At 44.2% G+C, this 13,458-nt stretch overlaps 1 protein-coding gene and 1 long non-coding RNA gene across 6 annotated transcripts in view; both read left to right on the top strand.

Annotated features, from left to right (window-relative positions):
* Positions 1–13,458, top strand: part of PIK3AP1 (phosphoinositide-3-kinase adaptor protein 1) — a 46,801-nt gene extending 33,343 nt beyond the window's left edge. For 4 of the 5 annotated variants that reach the window (XM_083440368.1, XM_083440366.1, XM_083440367.1 and 1 more), the window contains exons 10-17: positions 495–677; positions 2,692–2,757; positions 3,615–3,820; positions 5,309–5,381; positions 7,238–7,393; positions 8,329–8,399; positions 9,724–9,827; positions 12,526–13,458. In XM_083440368.1, the coding sequence (XP_083296494.1) occupies positions 495–677; positions 2,692–2,757; positions 3,615–3,820; positions 5,309–5,381; positions 7,238–7,393; positions 8,329–8,399; positions 9,724–9,827; positions 12,526–12,595 (929 nt within the window). In that variant the 3' untranslated portion in view covers positions 12,596–13,458. Of the gene's footprint in view, positions 1–494; positions 678–2,691; positions 2,758–3,614; positions 3,821–5,308; positions 5,382–7,237; positions 8,009–8,196; positions 8,400–9,723; positions 9,828–12,525 lie in introns of all 5 variants that reach the window. The other variant, XR_014511156.1, reaches the window with a different exon arrangement.
* Positions 9,842–12,515, top strand: LOC310677563. The gene is made up of 3 exons (XR_014511280.1): positions 9,842–10,227; positions 10,272–11,202; positions 11,711–12,515. It is a non-coding gene; the product is annotated as an uncharacterized lncRNA (long non-coding RNA).

Below are 13,458 nucleotides of genomic sequence, written 5' to 3'. Positions count from 1 at the left end.
TGGCCTTTTAAATATGTTTGTGGGAGGGGGTTATTGTTTTGTTTTCGTTTTATTATGTATTTTGTATTCATATTTTGTATTTTTATGTCGTGAACCGCCCTGGTATCTTCAGATAAAGAGGATATACAAATTTTATTAACAACAACAAATCTTATCACTAACTGCGAGCTGTAGCCAAGGCTTATTCTTGGTCAAAGCTCATCATCCGCGTGGAGACAGCTTACCCACGAACCTGGGTTCAAATGCACACTTAAGGCAATCCTTGGCTTTCGTTCAGAGTGATGCAGGGGTAAATATGTTCAAATACAGCGGGTCCAATATTAGAGATTCCCTCAATGACTCTATAGCCAACAAAACAAAAATATTCAGACTAACATAAGATATATAAAAGCTCTCTTCCCCCCGCACTCTACAAGTTACATAAAACTTAAATGCACACAGTTGCTCCACTCTGCATGAGTTTCCCCCTTTCTAATTATGAGTTTGTTTTCTAGGTGTGAGCATGGATGTACCAGAACCGAAAGAGGATATATACCATGATTGTGAAGATGAAGAACTCTATCACACGGTGGAACAGGACAGTTTTCCTCAGGAATTGGTCAATAGGCCACCCGTCCCTGTTCCGAGACCTGATCCCTCCACTAAACCACAGGACAAAGAATCATACATCTATAAAGGTGACTGAGGAACCAGAATTATCTCAATGTCGTTTTGCAAAAGCCTGTAGCGAGAGAATGGGGGAATCTGTGGTCCCCCATATGTTGTTGGACATCAACTCCCCTCATCGGCAGTCAGTGGTCATCCATGATGGGAGTTGCAGAGCAACATCAAGAGGACCACAGGTTCTCCATCTTTGCTGTAGGCTGTACAGCCTAGGAAGGGACACGAGTGGCTCTGTGGTCTAAACCACAGAGCCTAGGGCTTGCCGATCAGAAGGTTGGCGGATCGAATCCCCACAACGGAGTGAGCTCCCGTTGCTCGGTCCCAGCTCCTGCCACCTAGCAGTTCGAAAGCACATCAAAGTGCAAGTAGATAAATAGGTACTGCTCTGGCGGGAAGGTAAATGGTGTTTCCGTGCATTGCTCTGGTTCGCCAGAAGCGGCTAAGTCATGCTGGCCACATGACCCGGAAGCTGTCTGTGGACAAACGCCAGCTCCCTCGGCCTATAGAGCGAGATGAGTACCGCAACCCCAGAGTCGTCTGCGACTGGACCTATGCTTCTCATTTTTTAAAAGAGGTTTTGTCTAGGCTTCCGCGTCCCAACAACATATTTGCCAAATACCAAAGGAATGAAAATGAAAGGGAAACAGAAGTGAGCTCTGTTATTTTGGCCTGTCCAGATAACTAACAGCCAACATATGGCCGCCCGCAGGAACGTTCAAGGCCACAGTTAGTTTCATTCCTAGGAGGAACTCGTGGAGAGAACAAACCTGTTTATATGATCCAGAACCTCCATGTGCCAGGGCCCAAGCGTGAGAGGAATAAGGATACTTTGCTGGGGCCTGAGAGGGTGACCCAGTGTGCAACATGCCCATTCTTGTGGATTGAAAAAAAATGAGGTGAACCTGGTTGTGCGAACCTAGTTCCTTTTTATCTATTTGAGATTTCCAGATTTTGTCTTGTGAGATTTTCCAGAGCCAGTCAGAAGTAGTGTTTGAATAGCAGAAGCAGCACTTGAAGTGCTGATCTAGGCTCTCCTCTAGAATATTCCAGCAATTCCCGTACATGTTCTTTTGGGGGTCCTACATGCCCATCCGGAGGGAATTTTACAATTTAAAGCAAATGTCCTGGATTTGGGTTTTTTATATATAAAACAAATTGTGTGCAGGTGTCTCTGGTTCAGACTTTGGCTCTGGTGGGGGCGGCCAAGGCTTGGTGGCGGTGGAGGAGGGACTATCGGGTGATTGCCCTAAAAAAAATGTTCAAAAACTTTTTGTGTCTGGATTTTCACCTCTGGAAATACGGCAACCCTACTCTAGAACCATCTTCTCATTGTCTCGCTAGGTGATTTCTGTGTTCTCATTGGAGAAGCCATTCATTCATTCAGCTGTTCAGAATATGTAAATCCTGTTTTATAGTCCAGTTTACAAATTATTATTTTTAATTCTAAAAAGTAAATGAAAATCAAACACAAATTAAATTTTGAAATGTTCCCTGGGTAGAAATCAGAACTCTCCATAGAAATGCAAGATGCCACCATAGCAGCGTTTGGGCGCCACCCTAAAATGGGAAGCAAGCAGCAATGGCAGGAGTTATGTTACTTTCTAATATGGCCTTCTTTCATGTGAAACCTTTGATTATTATTTTTAAACCAGCGTCTAGAATTTTCAAATTGCAGATCACAATGCTGGTACATCCCATCCCATTCCTTTTCCTTTAAACATAGCAGTCTTCAGTATGTTCTATCTTTCAGATTTTCATAGACTGCAATAGTATTCTTTATTGAGTGAGTGTTGGCAACACATGGCAACATTGATGAGTATAGCATCTGTCTTACTGTGTTGTCTATAGACCAATGGAAGTTGGCAGGGTGATTCCCACACTGATCTGCAGATCAGCTAACTCAAGATTTTCGGGTTTGTTGTTGTTGTTTTTGCTTAGAATGGGACTTCTCCTAATAGTTGCATTGACTGAAGTTTGGTCCGGATCTGCTGTATTGTCTCATGCCTTAAATAGCTTGCCACTGTTTAGTTTTTGCAGGAAAGCACCAGGAGAAACCTGGGAACCTTTACGTGTCTACAGGCAATATTAGGAAAGGTAAGTCGGAGTTATAGCGACTCTTCCCATTGCCTGACAGGCTAATTCTTGGGTATGACTTCCATTCATGGTTAATATCATTTACCATATTAAGTGTAGATGAGCCGTGCAAATTGCTGTAGTGGAATAAGTAAGAGAGGTGAGTGGGCTGGCAGTAGCAAAAGCATTTGGATTAGAAAAGCAATGATGTGCTCTAGGTGTTCCCTTAAAATATGCTTTTTAAAGCAAAGGGTTTCAACCTTTTTGAGTCCACAGCTCCCTTGACCAACAACATTCTTTGTGCGGCTTCCTTGTGGGGGAACACCCCTCCGAACCTCACAAGCCCAGTTATGTCACCCCTTGCCTGCAGAGCCAGCAGCCCCTCAGCCCTTTTCAAACACCGTCCCTGAACTGAACCACATGACACATCTAGCAGTGTTTTGTTTTTTTAAAAAATGATATTTTCCTTTTTTTTTGAAAAGTTTTTATTGTTTTATAAGTTTCATTGTTTTATAAGTTTTATGATTCAGCATTAATACACACATATTGCGAATATACAAGCATACAAACATACATTTCATACAATCCTTAAAAATATTCAAACATACCTACACTCAGTCCCACAGATAATTCCTTTTCCCATCACCATCCGCCACCCCTCACCCCACCTTTGTGTTAGACTTCCAATTTACTCAATTGCAATTTCTTTCCATTTCTATTACTTTCTTTCACACACCTTTAACCTAATTTCATGCTTCTTTTTCTATTTCACATTGTTATCCACCTTATTTAGTATTTCAGTATTTAAAACAGAACTTGTTTATTCTAATAGGAGTTCTGATGATATTTTCCAAGTGTTTCCTTTGTTTCCATTCCAGAGCAAGCAGACAGAGACCCAAAGGCTCAGCCACAAACCAGTATATATGACCCGTTTGCTGGGATGAAAACCCCAGGCCAACGGCAACTCATCACTTTACAGGAGCAAGTGAAACTGGGGATGCTCACTGTAGATGAAGCTGTCCTTTGCTTCAAAGAGTGGCAGCTGAATCAGAAAAAGCGGTCGGAATCATTTCGCTTTCAGCAGGTGTGTGAGTCAAAAAGTGCTTTTCATTGGGAAATATAAAAAGCAACAGCATTACTGAGTCTACCCTACCACATACCACACATACCGTATTTTTCGCTCTATAAGATGCATCTAGTTTTGGGAGGAGGAAAGCAAGAAAAAAATATTCTGAATCTCAGAAGCCAGAACAGTAAGAGGGATTGCTGCGCAGTGAAAACAGCAATCCCTCTTGCTGTTCTGGCTTCTGGGATAGCTGCGCAGCCTGCATTCGCTCCATAAGACGCACACACATTTCCCCTTTTCAGGAGGGAAAAAGTGAGTCTTATAGAGCAAATAATACGGTAATTCTTTATTTGTCTTTCTGTTGTCATTGCTGGGAAAGGTAAAAAGCTGCTGTTTTCTCTTCTGCGCCTTTCCATAAGTTGGCATAGTGGAATTCAGAATGCAGGCCAAGTGGGCAGTGGTTTCAGCTTGTAGGAGCTGGAAACTAAAACATCTTAGTATTCCCAGATGTGTCTTTAACAAAAAGGACAATGAGGACAATCTCCAGGGATGGACGGACCCTCTCCACCTCAAAAACGATCTTGATTTTTGCAAGCATTCCTCACAAGAACCTGAGGGGATTTGCAAGGAATCCTGGCAGAATCCAGTTAGTAGATTTCCCCTCCCTGTCCCTCCCCTGTCAAATGGATGACAGCTCTTCACAGCTGAGGGCTTCTGCTCTGCTGCTCCAGTTGCAAATGTGGTATGTGGGGCAGGAGCCCCAATTAAACTCACAGCAAGCTCAAAGAGGACACTGTCCAACTTGCATTAGAGCTGACCAGTCTGCGAGGAGGGAGCCTGCATTTCAAGCCCTTGAAAATGTCATCATCCCTAACCACCCCAAACATCTCCCTTGTACAAACCAGCCCATAGTACCCAGCTGTACTGTAGCCTTGTCTTTGAAGCCACTCTGATGGGTGGACTTGTTTAAAAAAATATGCAAATAGCTACAGGCTAAGAGAGAAGCCAGACATTGTGCCCATACTGGAGTCTTTGCTAATAATCGGAAATGGTTGGGAAGAGGGAATATTTTGAGTATGTAACACAATCGTGGTTAACCGCACCAAATTGCTGCAAAACTCATTTTGCTATTGATTGCGTGTTGAATGTGGGTCAAACTTCATCAGCTACACAAGTATTTCCTGCGTTTCCTCCTGAAATACATTCAGCACCTATGGAATCATAGCTAGGAGGACTCACAAAAAGGTGCATGGACAGGGCAATCAGTTTATAAGATCAGAACAACATGGACTGGAGGCTATGGAGAATTGCTGATAAATAGTTAAATCTTGGTTCATGATCACCAGAATCTCTTTCCTAAATTCTTACACAGTGAGGCCCACGTATTAGAAGAAGAAATGGGATTATCTACCTCGGATTCAGTTAGATCTTGCCAGTTTTGCAAACCATTATGAATAGTTGTATATGTTTGTTCAGATCCTTGAAAGTAACATTTTGCGTTTCCAGGAAAACCTGAAAAGATTACGCGACAGCATCACTCGGCGGCAAATCGAGAAGCAAAAGGCTGGCAAACATGCAGGTAAAGGGCTTGACTAATTGGTGACCATGCTGAAAAGCGCAGCAGTTGGATGTCTCCCACTCCTGGTCTGTAGCCAAGTGTGGTGGAGCTAAGGGGTTGTATGCAACATTTTGCTAAGTGCTACTTTGCATGAGCGGAACAACTTCTTCTTGCAGTATATTTTAAGGGCATTTCCCCCCCCCCTCCTCCCCCTGTGCTCTGCCTAAATCACTTAGGGGTTTTTCCCAACCCTCCACAGCAGATTTGGGGACATTATGGAGCCTGCACAAAGGCAGGGGGAAGTCGCAATGCAAAAGCAGAAATAGGTCCATTTGTGCATTTATTTAGTTAGCCCATGGTACACTCTGTTGTAATGGTTTTCTAGTTGGTTTTCTAACCTCTTTTGACTTCGGTCTGACTGTAAGACAGAGGCTTTTGAGGCAAAAACAAAACAGGCCCCAGCAATCTGAAGAGCCTCAAATGTGGGAGCAAACCTGAAACCATCACTGGTAAATGGGTGTTCTCTCAATAACTCATTTTTTGTTAATTTAGTACAATCTTTACATTTCAGAAGGCTAAACAACTCCCATAAATTCTAAGTTGATGTATACATTTTTGTGAAAGTCCTGGGACGCAAACAAGACTGTGGATAAAAAGAGTATGATAAAGACTCGAGGCAAAACAACGTTTCTTCTGTGGTTACTGTCATTTGACACACAGAGGGCAGGAATATCTCAGGCTGTATGTGCACAAGCATACCAAGACTGCCCAAATAGCAACTGGTTAACATTATGTTCTTTTCACTGGTGTTGTAGCTCGTCAAATGCCATCATTTATGATAGCAAGACACTGGTGGAAAATGTATGGTTTGGACTGGTGCAGCGGTGGCTATTGTAACTACAGGGATGTGCCTACTAGATGCCAGTTTTGCCTGTTGTATTATTGAAGGGGACGTGGGAGGCGCTGGGGTCTAAACCACTGAGCCTCTTGGGCTTGCTGATCAGAAGGTCCATGGTTCGAATCTTCGCAACGGGGTGAGCTCCCGTTGCTCTGTCCCAGCTTCTGCCAACCTAACAGTTCAAAAGCACTCCAGTGCAAGTAGATAAATAGGTACCGCTCCGGCGGGAAGGTAAACGGCGTTTCCGTGCACTCTGGCTTCCGTCACGGTGTTCTGTTGTGCCAGAAGCGGTTTAAGTCATGCTGGCCACATGACCTGGAAAACTGCGGACAAACGCCGGCTCCTTCGGCCTGAAGCAAGATGAGCGCCGCAACCCCATAGTTGCCTTTGACTGGACTTAACCATCCAGGGGTCCTTTACTTGCACAGAATCAGTGAGGGCGGAGAAGAGACATCAGTGGAAAATCCAAGCAGCCCTATGCACAGATTTCCAAAGTACAGGAGGAATTACCTTGTTTGGGGCAGAATCAGAATTTTAGCTGCGGATGCCAAGGAAGGTACTAGATGAGCAACGAGGCATAACTTCCAGTTTGAAAAAGTTTTGCCCACTGCCAAGGGGACAAAGCTGAAGTATAATTTTTGAATAAATGTGTTTTAATAATGAGCTCCCGTTGCTCGGTCCCTGCTCCTGCCAACCTAGCAGTTCGAAAGCACGCCAGTGCAAGTAGATAAATAGGTACCACTCCGGCGGGAAGGTAAACGGCGTTTCCATGTGCTGCTCTGGTTCGCCAGAAGCATCTTAGTCATGCTGGCCACATGACCCGGAAGCTGTACGCCGGCTCCCTCGGCCAATAAATCGAGATGAGCGCCACAACCCCAGAGTCGGTCATGACTGGACCTAATGGTCAGGGGTCCCTTTACCTTTACCTTAATAGTAGTAATAAGTTGCCTTGCCTTGACTCCTGACTTTTTCTTCCTAGATTTGGAAATCACTGTCCCTGTTGGCCATTCTCAAAACATCCCCAAGAAACCAGAGTGTGGCATTTATGAAGCTCATCCTCGGAAAAACCTCTACCAACCAATTAAAGAAATCAGGCGAGGGGACTGGAAAACAGAAAGCGCCTCAAGTACTACTAGTAAGTAAACAGCCAGGAAGCCATCTAGGGAGAGGCGAGGATGCTTTGGATTTCTAGTCATTAGGGATGGAGCACTTAGCAGTTGTTGCTTTCCCAGCCAATGCTCTATATTACCCTCACTGAACTTACTGCTCAGTCTGTTTATGCGCTTTATGAATGTTTCCTATGCAAAAATTCACTTATCCAAACATGAGGAATTAATACCCAAATCTCGCTATACACACCACAGATTCAGATAACCAAACATAAAACATGTTTTCCTTCCTTGTTTTCCTTATCAGCAAAAGTTTGAGTTTCATCATGCTGCAGTTTCATCCAATAGCAATAATTTAATTTACTGGTGCAGAATTCCACACCTCCTTGACGCTGTTCCGAGGGGAGTGGGAAAAGCCTTCCCTCTTTGATCCATTTACCTGTAAGATAAACATGTATAAAGCCTGTTTCTCAGTACATGCAATTCTCTAAGCACTGTACACATATTGAAAGATAATTCAGTCCCTGCCTAAAGGTTCGCAATCTAACAGACACATGACACAAAATGAAAAAGAAACCGAGAGGTAAGAAGAAATAACTTCATACAGAGCTCTTGCCTAATTCAGAAATTATAGGAATACCGTATTTTTCGCTCTATAAGACGCACCAGACCACAAGACGCACCTAGTTTTTGGAGGAGGAAAACAAGAAAAAAATAAATCTGAACCTGTGCATAGCTGTGCAGCCTGCATTCGCTCCATAAGACGCGCACACATTTCCCCTTACTTTTTAGGAGGGAAAAAGTGAGTCTTATAGAGCAAAAAATACAGTAAGCGGAATGGTGGTTTCAGGGCCAGGGGAAAGGATTGGAAGGTGGTTCCTCACAAGAAAACATGAATGTGTGGACCCTTTATGAAATGCTTGAGAAATCCCTAACTGGGCTTGTTTCCTCATCTAACCAGGTAGTTCAAGCAACCGATCCAGTACACGAAGTATACTGAGTGCCAGCAGTGGGATGGATGGAGACAACGAGGTAACACTTCTCACTGGAAATTTTCTCTCTTAACAAACTTGCACAGCTGCTCTGGCCTGATCCCTCACTAAAGCTACAGAAATGCATGTTTCAGTGTACAAGCAGTAGCCTCTTGACTGTGGACTTTAGAATACATGGTAAACAGGCCGCACAGAGCAGTGATGAGGCGTTGGGACTACAACTCCCACCATCCTTGCCCATTGGGCAATCTGGCTGGGGCTCATAGGAGTTGGAGCCCAACAACCGTACCTGCAGGGCCACAGGTCCCCCAACCCCCTGGCATAGAATTTGATAAAGGAGTAGCGGGAAGAGTTAATTTGAGGCACCAAGCTGGGACTGTTGATGCTGTGGTGACACTGGAAGGTTTTGCTGAGGGGAACTGAGAAAGAAAAAGACCGCTTTGGCAGAATTGCACTCTTGTCTCCCAGGATCCACATGAGAAGGACCAGGGTGTGGGGCCATGATACTCCCTGCCGTGCCTGAAATAATACACTGTTCCTAATGGCAGGAGCTCTGGGGCTGCAAAGTTGGAAGAGAAACCCACCCTGGCCTTTGCCATCAACCAGAGGACTAAGGACCACAGGGTTCCCCGTGCCCCCGTTTGTTCTGTTTTAGATTACTGTGCTAATGCTTTGCATATCCATAGGCAGTATATAAAACATCAAAATCAATGAACTAGTTAGATGACGAGGTAGTTCCAAAGTACTTAATTATAGAGCCGTAGTCTGGCTTGGTTTAAGGCAGCGTTTTGTGTTCCTGTGTAGCACACTGATTCATTCATAAAAGAAGGCCTGAAGGCAGATCTAGCATAGTCCTAGGCAATGCAAACATGTATGTGTATTGTTGTTGTTGTTGTTATTATGATGATGATGATGATGATGCCACCCATCTGACTGGGTTTTCCCAGCTACTCTGGGCAGCTTCCAACAAATTAAAACACAGTAAGACATCAAACATTTAAAGCTTCCCTAAACAGGGCTGCCTTCAGATGTCTTCTAAAAGTCAGATAGTTATTTATCTCCTTGACGTCTGATAGGGCAGGTGCAGCTACCGAGAAGGCCCTCTGCTTGGTTCCCTGTAACCTCACTTCTTGCTTGGAGGGAACCACCGGAAGGCCCTCGGAGCTGGACCTCAGTGTCCGGCTGAACGATGCGGGTGGAGATGCTCTTTCAGGTATACAGGGCCAAAGCATTTTAGGTCAGAACCAACACTTTGAACTGTGCTTGGAAAAACACACACAAAAAAACAAACAAGCACACAAATGTGGATGCGTATTTTCCAAGGAAATGCTGTGGGGAAAGCTTACTTTCACATCTTTATGTAGGATAATGAAATACCAGAAGTAAAGAGAAATTTCAACCCCGGGACCCAGCCGCCAGACAGACCATCTGCCAGACCTCCAAAGATACCCCCTCGAGTTACTAGCAGGTTGTTGTTGCTGTTATTAATATCATGATTGTTACCTTTCTACTGTCATCTGCCTCAAGAGCAGGTTTGACAGGTCTCTGCCCCAAGGGGCTTACAATCTAAGATAGAAACGGGGGGGGGGGGGACGAAATGCGATGGTGACAGATATAAACAAGAGACTATGCGATTATTATTTTGTTCCAGTTACAGCTGCTTAGGCTTAATACGGACGGAGGTATGGTAAGGCATAGGAACTAGGGGGTCCTGCCAGAGGCTTTGCGGGAAAGATGGTTTTTGAGGAAAGATTTGAAGGAAGTAGGAGAGATAATCATACAAAGGTGTTATGGGAGGGAGTTCTAGGCATAAGTGACGGCAAGGGCAGAGTTTCTTTCAAGGAGCAGGAAACCATCAGATGTCTGAGGTGGTATAGCTGGACAAGCAAAGATCACAGGAAGGCATGTGGAGAAGTAAGTGGGGCAAGGTCATAGAGGGTTTTGATGGTAAGGAGGACAAAGAAGTCCTGCTGGATCCAGGAGCAGACAGGAAGCTATTGGAGGGATGTTTACACAAAACACAGCCCCCCCCCCCCATTTCTTTTGCCAATTTAGAGCCTATCGAAACTTCAGGGAAATAAAGCAACCATTCGTCTTATGTAAAAGGCTCGTGGAAGCCAGTTGTTTTGCCATTTCCGTATCGTTAGTAAAAATATTTAGTGTGCTGATTATAAATAGCGTGCAGATATAAAAAGAGTTGGAAGTCATAAATAGCTGCTGTAAGGTGATCTCTTTCAGTATTTCTGTCACTTTTATTCCAATTGCACAGTGAGGTAAAAGCCAGTTTTATATTTGAGCCACTTCTTTTTGTAAAGCTTTTGACCTAGTCCTCTAGTTTTATCGGAATTTGAAACGAAGTTCCATGTATGCATAAGTGGATTTGCTCATATTTCCATGCTTTGCCTCCCTCATTCTTCCCCCTTTCTCTGCCCCCCCTCCACTGTCAACACTGTAAGCACCTCAGGGCAGGGGCCTGTTTCTTTTGTTTGTGTTACACTATAGAGTGTCATATGCTATGTAGTTTCAAAGGGTAATATCCTCTCCCTAGCACTACTTAACATTGATATGTTAAATAGCCAGGTGGGCAGGGTATAAATAATAAAATTATTATCTGTATACTGATGACACACAGCTCTATTTATCTCTAACATCTGAAACTGGTGAGGTGGTGAAAGCTCAGGATCAGTGTCCGAAGGTAGTGGTGGATTGGATGAGGACCAATAAATTGTCTGAATCCTGGGAAGACAGAGGCTCTTTGGGTGGGTAGTTCCCGTGTCTGGGAGATTGGCAAGTTACCCATTCTGAATGGGGTCGCATTCGCTCTGAAGGAGAAAGCGTATACCGTATTTTTCGCTCTAGAAGACGCACATTTCCCCCTCCAAAAATTAAGGGGAAATGTGTGTGCGTCTTATGGAGCAAATGCAGACTCCTTGGCTTCAGCGATAGCAGCGTGAAGCCTCAGAAGCGCAGTGGGAGCGCTCCCACTGCGCTCTGGAGGCTTCGGGTTGCCTTCACTGAAGCCTGGAGAGCAAGAGAGATTGGTGCGCACCGACCCCTCTCGCTCTCCAGACTTCAAATATAGCCGCCTGAAGCCTCCGGAGCGCAGCAGGAGCTCCTGCTGCGCTCTAGAGGCTTCGGGTTGCCTTCACTGAAGGCGAAGGCAGTGTGGGAGAGCTGCGCAGCGCCCCTTCAGCGAAGCGGGAGGAGAAATGGAAGGGGCTCTGTTTCTCCTGCCGTTTCACTGAAGGGGCACTGCGCAGAGAGGGGGAGAATTTTTTTTCTTATTCTCCCCCTCTAAAACAAGGCGCGTCCTATGGTTGGGTGCATCCTATAGAGCGAAAAATACGGCAGTTTGGGGTTACTCCTGTCCTGGATTCATCTCTGTTATTAGAGGCCCAGAAGCTAAGAGTGCCTTTTACCAGCTCTGTCTGGTGATCCAGCTTCATCTGTTCTTGGACAGAGGGAGCCTGACCACTGTGGCCCATGCGTTGGTATCTTTGAGGCTGCATTACAGCAATATGTGGACCTGCCTTGGGCTTTGTTTGGAAGCTCCAGCTGGTACAGGATGCTGCAGCCTGACTCCAGATGAGAGCTTCTGGTTGAGAACATGCGACCCCATGGTTAAAACATCTGAACCGGCTACCCAGATAATACGGACCCAGGTTCAAGGTCCTTGTATTAATTTACAATGTCCTGAACAACTTAGGTCCTTGGGGACTGCCTAACCACTTACATCCCAGCTGAATCACTGAGATCATCTGCCAGAGTGCCATTGGTTGTCTCCCAAGTTGGCAAGACTCATTTGACAGCAACAAGAAACCGATCCAGCCTCCTTCTGTTTTAACCTTTAAGCCCTTGTTGCCAAACTTTTTTTCTGGCAATTAAAAATAAACATTTATATGGTTTTAATTGCATGGCTTTATGTAAAACAGTTGTAAGCTGGTCTGATAGTTTATATGACTAGTAGAATATAAATATTTTTATAAATAAATGTAGACTGACATCATTAGTAAGAATATTAATAATAGCTTTTCTGTTTCAATTTTGAGTTGGTGATTCACATAAAAACCGCAAAGACATTCTGTTGTTTCCTTGCCTTTGAAGTTCAGCATGTGTAATATTCCAAAGCTATGCTTATGCTCTGCTTTTCAAATGTTTTTCTGTAGGCTTTTTAGCAGTGACAACTTCTGCCCTCCTCCCCCTGTGCCTCCGAGAGGTCGTGAAATGCCGCGCTAAATCTTCAGGATGCTGAATACGGAAATGCATGGTGTTTATTCTTAAGGTTGACTTTTAATAATATTGAATATCCAGCAAAGGTTTTCTCCTCACTCCGCCCCGTCAGATGAATAATTTTGGCACAGGTTTCTTTGAAAAACCAAACCGAGGGGGGCAGAGAAAAAACAAGAATTTGGCTGTCCTCTTGGCAGTCATGGCTTTTCAGAACAAACTGGTTACGGCAGAGGAAAGTACACACTGAGTTTCTTCAGAATTATGCGATTCATCCTTCTTAATAGCATCAGATCAAAGGTGGCAATCCCTCAACATGAAAATGGAATACCTACAAGTGGACCTTTTTCTCTGTTTATCTACAAATGAGGTAACAAATGACGCTTTCAGGTAGGCAGACTGGAGATGGCATAGGGCTGTATTCAGCTAAGTATTACTTAGAGTAGACCCACGGTCATTAATGGACCTAACTCAGCGATTTTCATAAATTTCAGTGGGTGTACTTCGAGTAAAGCTTTGTTGAATCCCACTCACAGTACAGTGGAAGCTCAGCCGCAGTACACAATGGAGTAACTCCTTCGAAATCTGCTCAGGCAGATTACTGGTTTTATGATGATTTTATATTTCAGACTACCAAAGTGGTGCCTAAAGTAGCTTTTTCAGATAACAGGGAAACATTGAGCATTGTTTTGCACTTTAAGTCCTGTGCCTTAGAACACAGGACCTCTGTGGAATCTTCGTCCATGCCTTGGTGTGTATTAATTCTGTGGTGATGTTATCATAGGCCACCCAGCAAACTGTGGATGTTAAGGAACCTGGGTTCTGTATAATTTATGAATATCAATAAAGTTTATGCACAGATGTTTAACATA

This window comes from Podarcis tiliguerta, assembly GCF_965153285.1.
Source record: "Podarcis tiliguerta genome assembly, chromosome: 5".
Taxonomy (NCBI): domain Eukaryota; kingdom Metazoa; phylum Chordata; class Lepidosauria; order Squamata; family Lacertidae; genus Podarcis; species Podarcis tiliguerta.
This window is presented reverse-complemented; position numbering and strand designations above follow the sequence as displayed.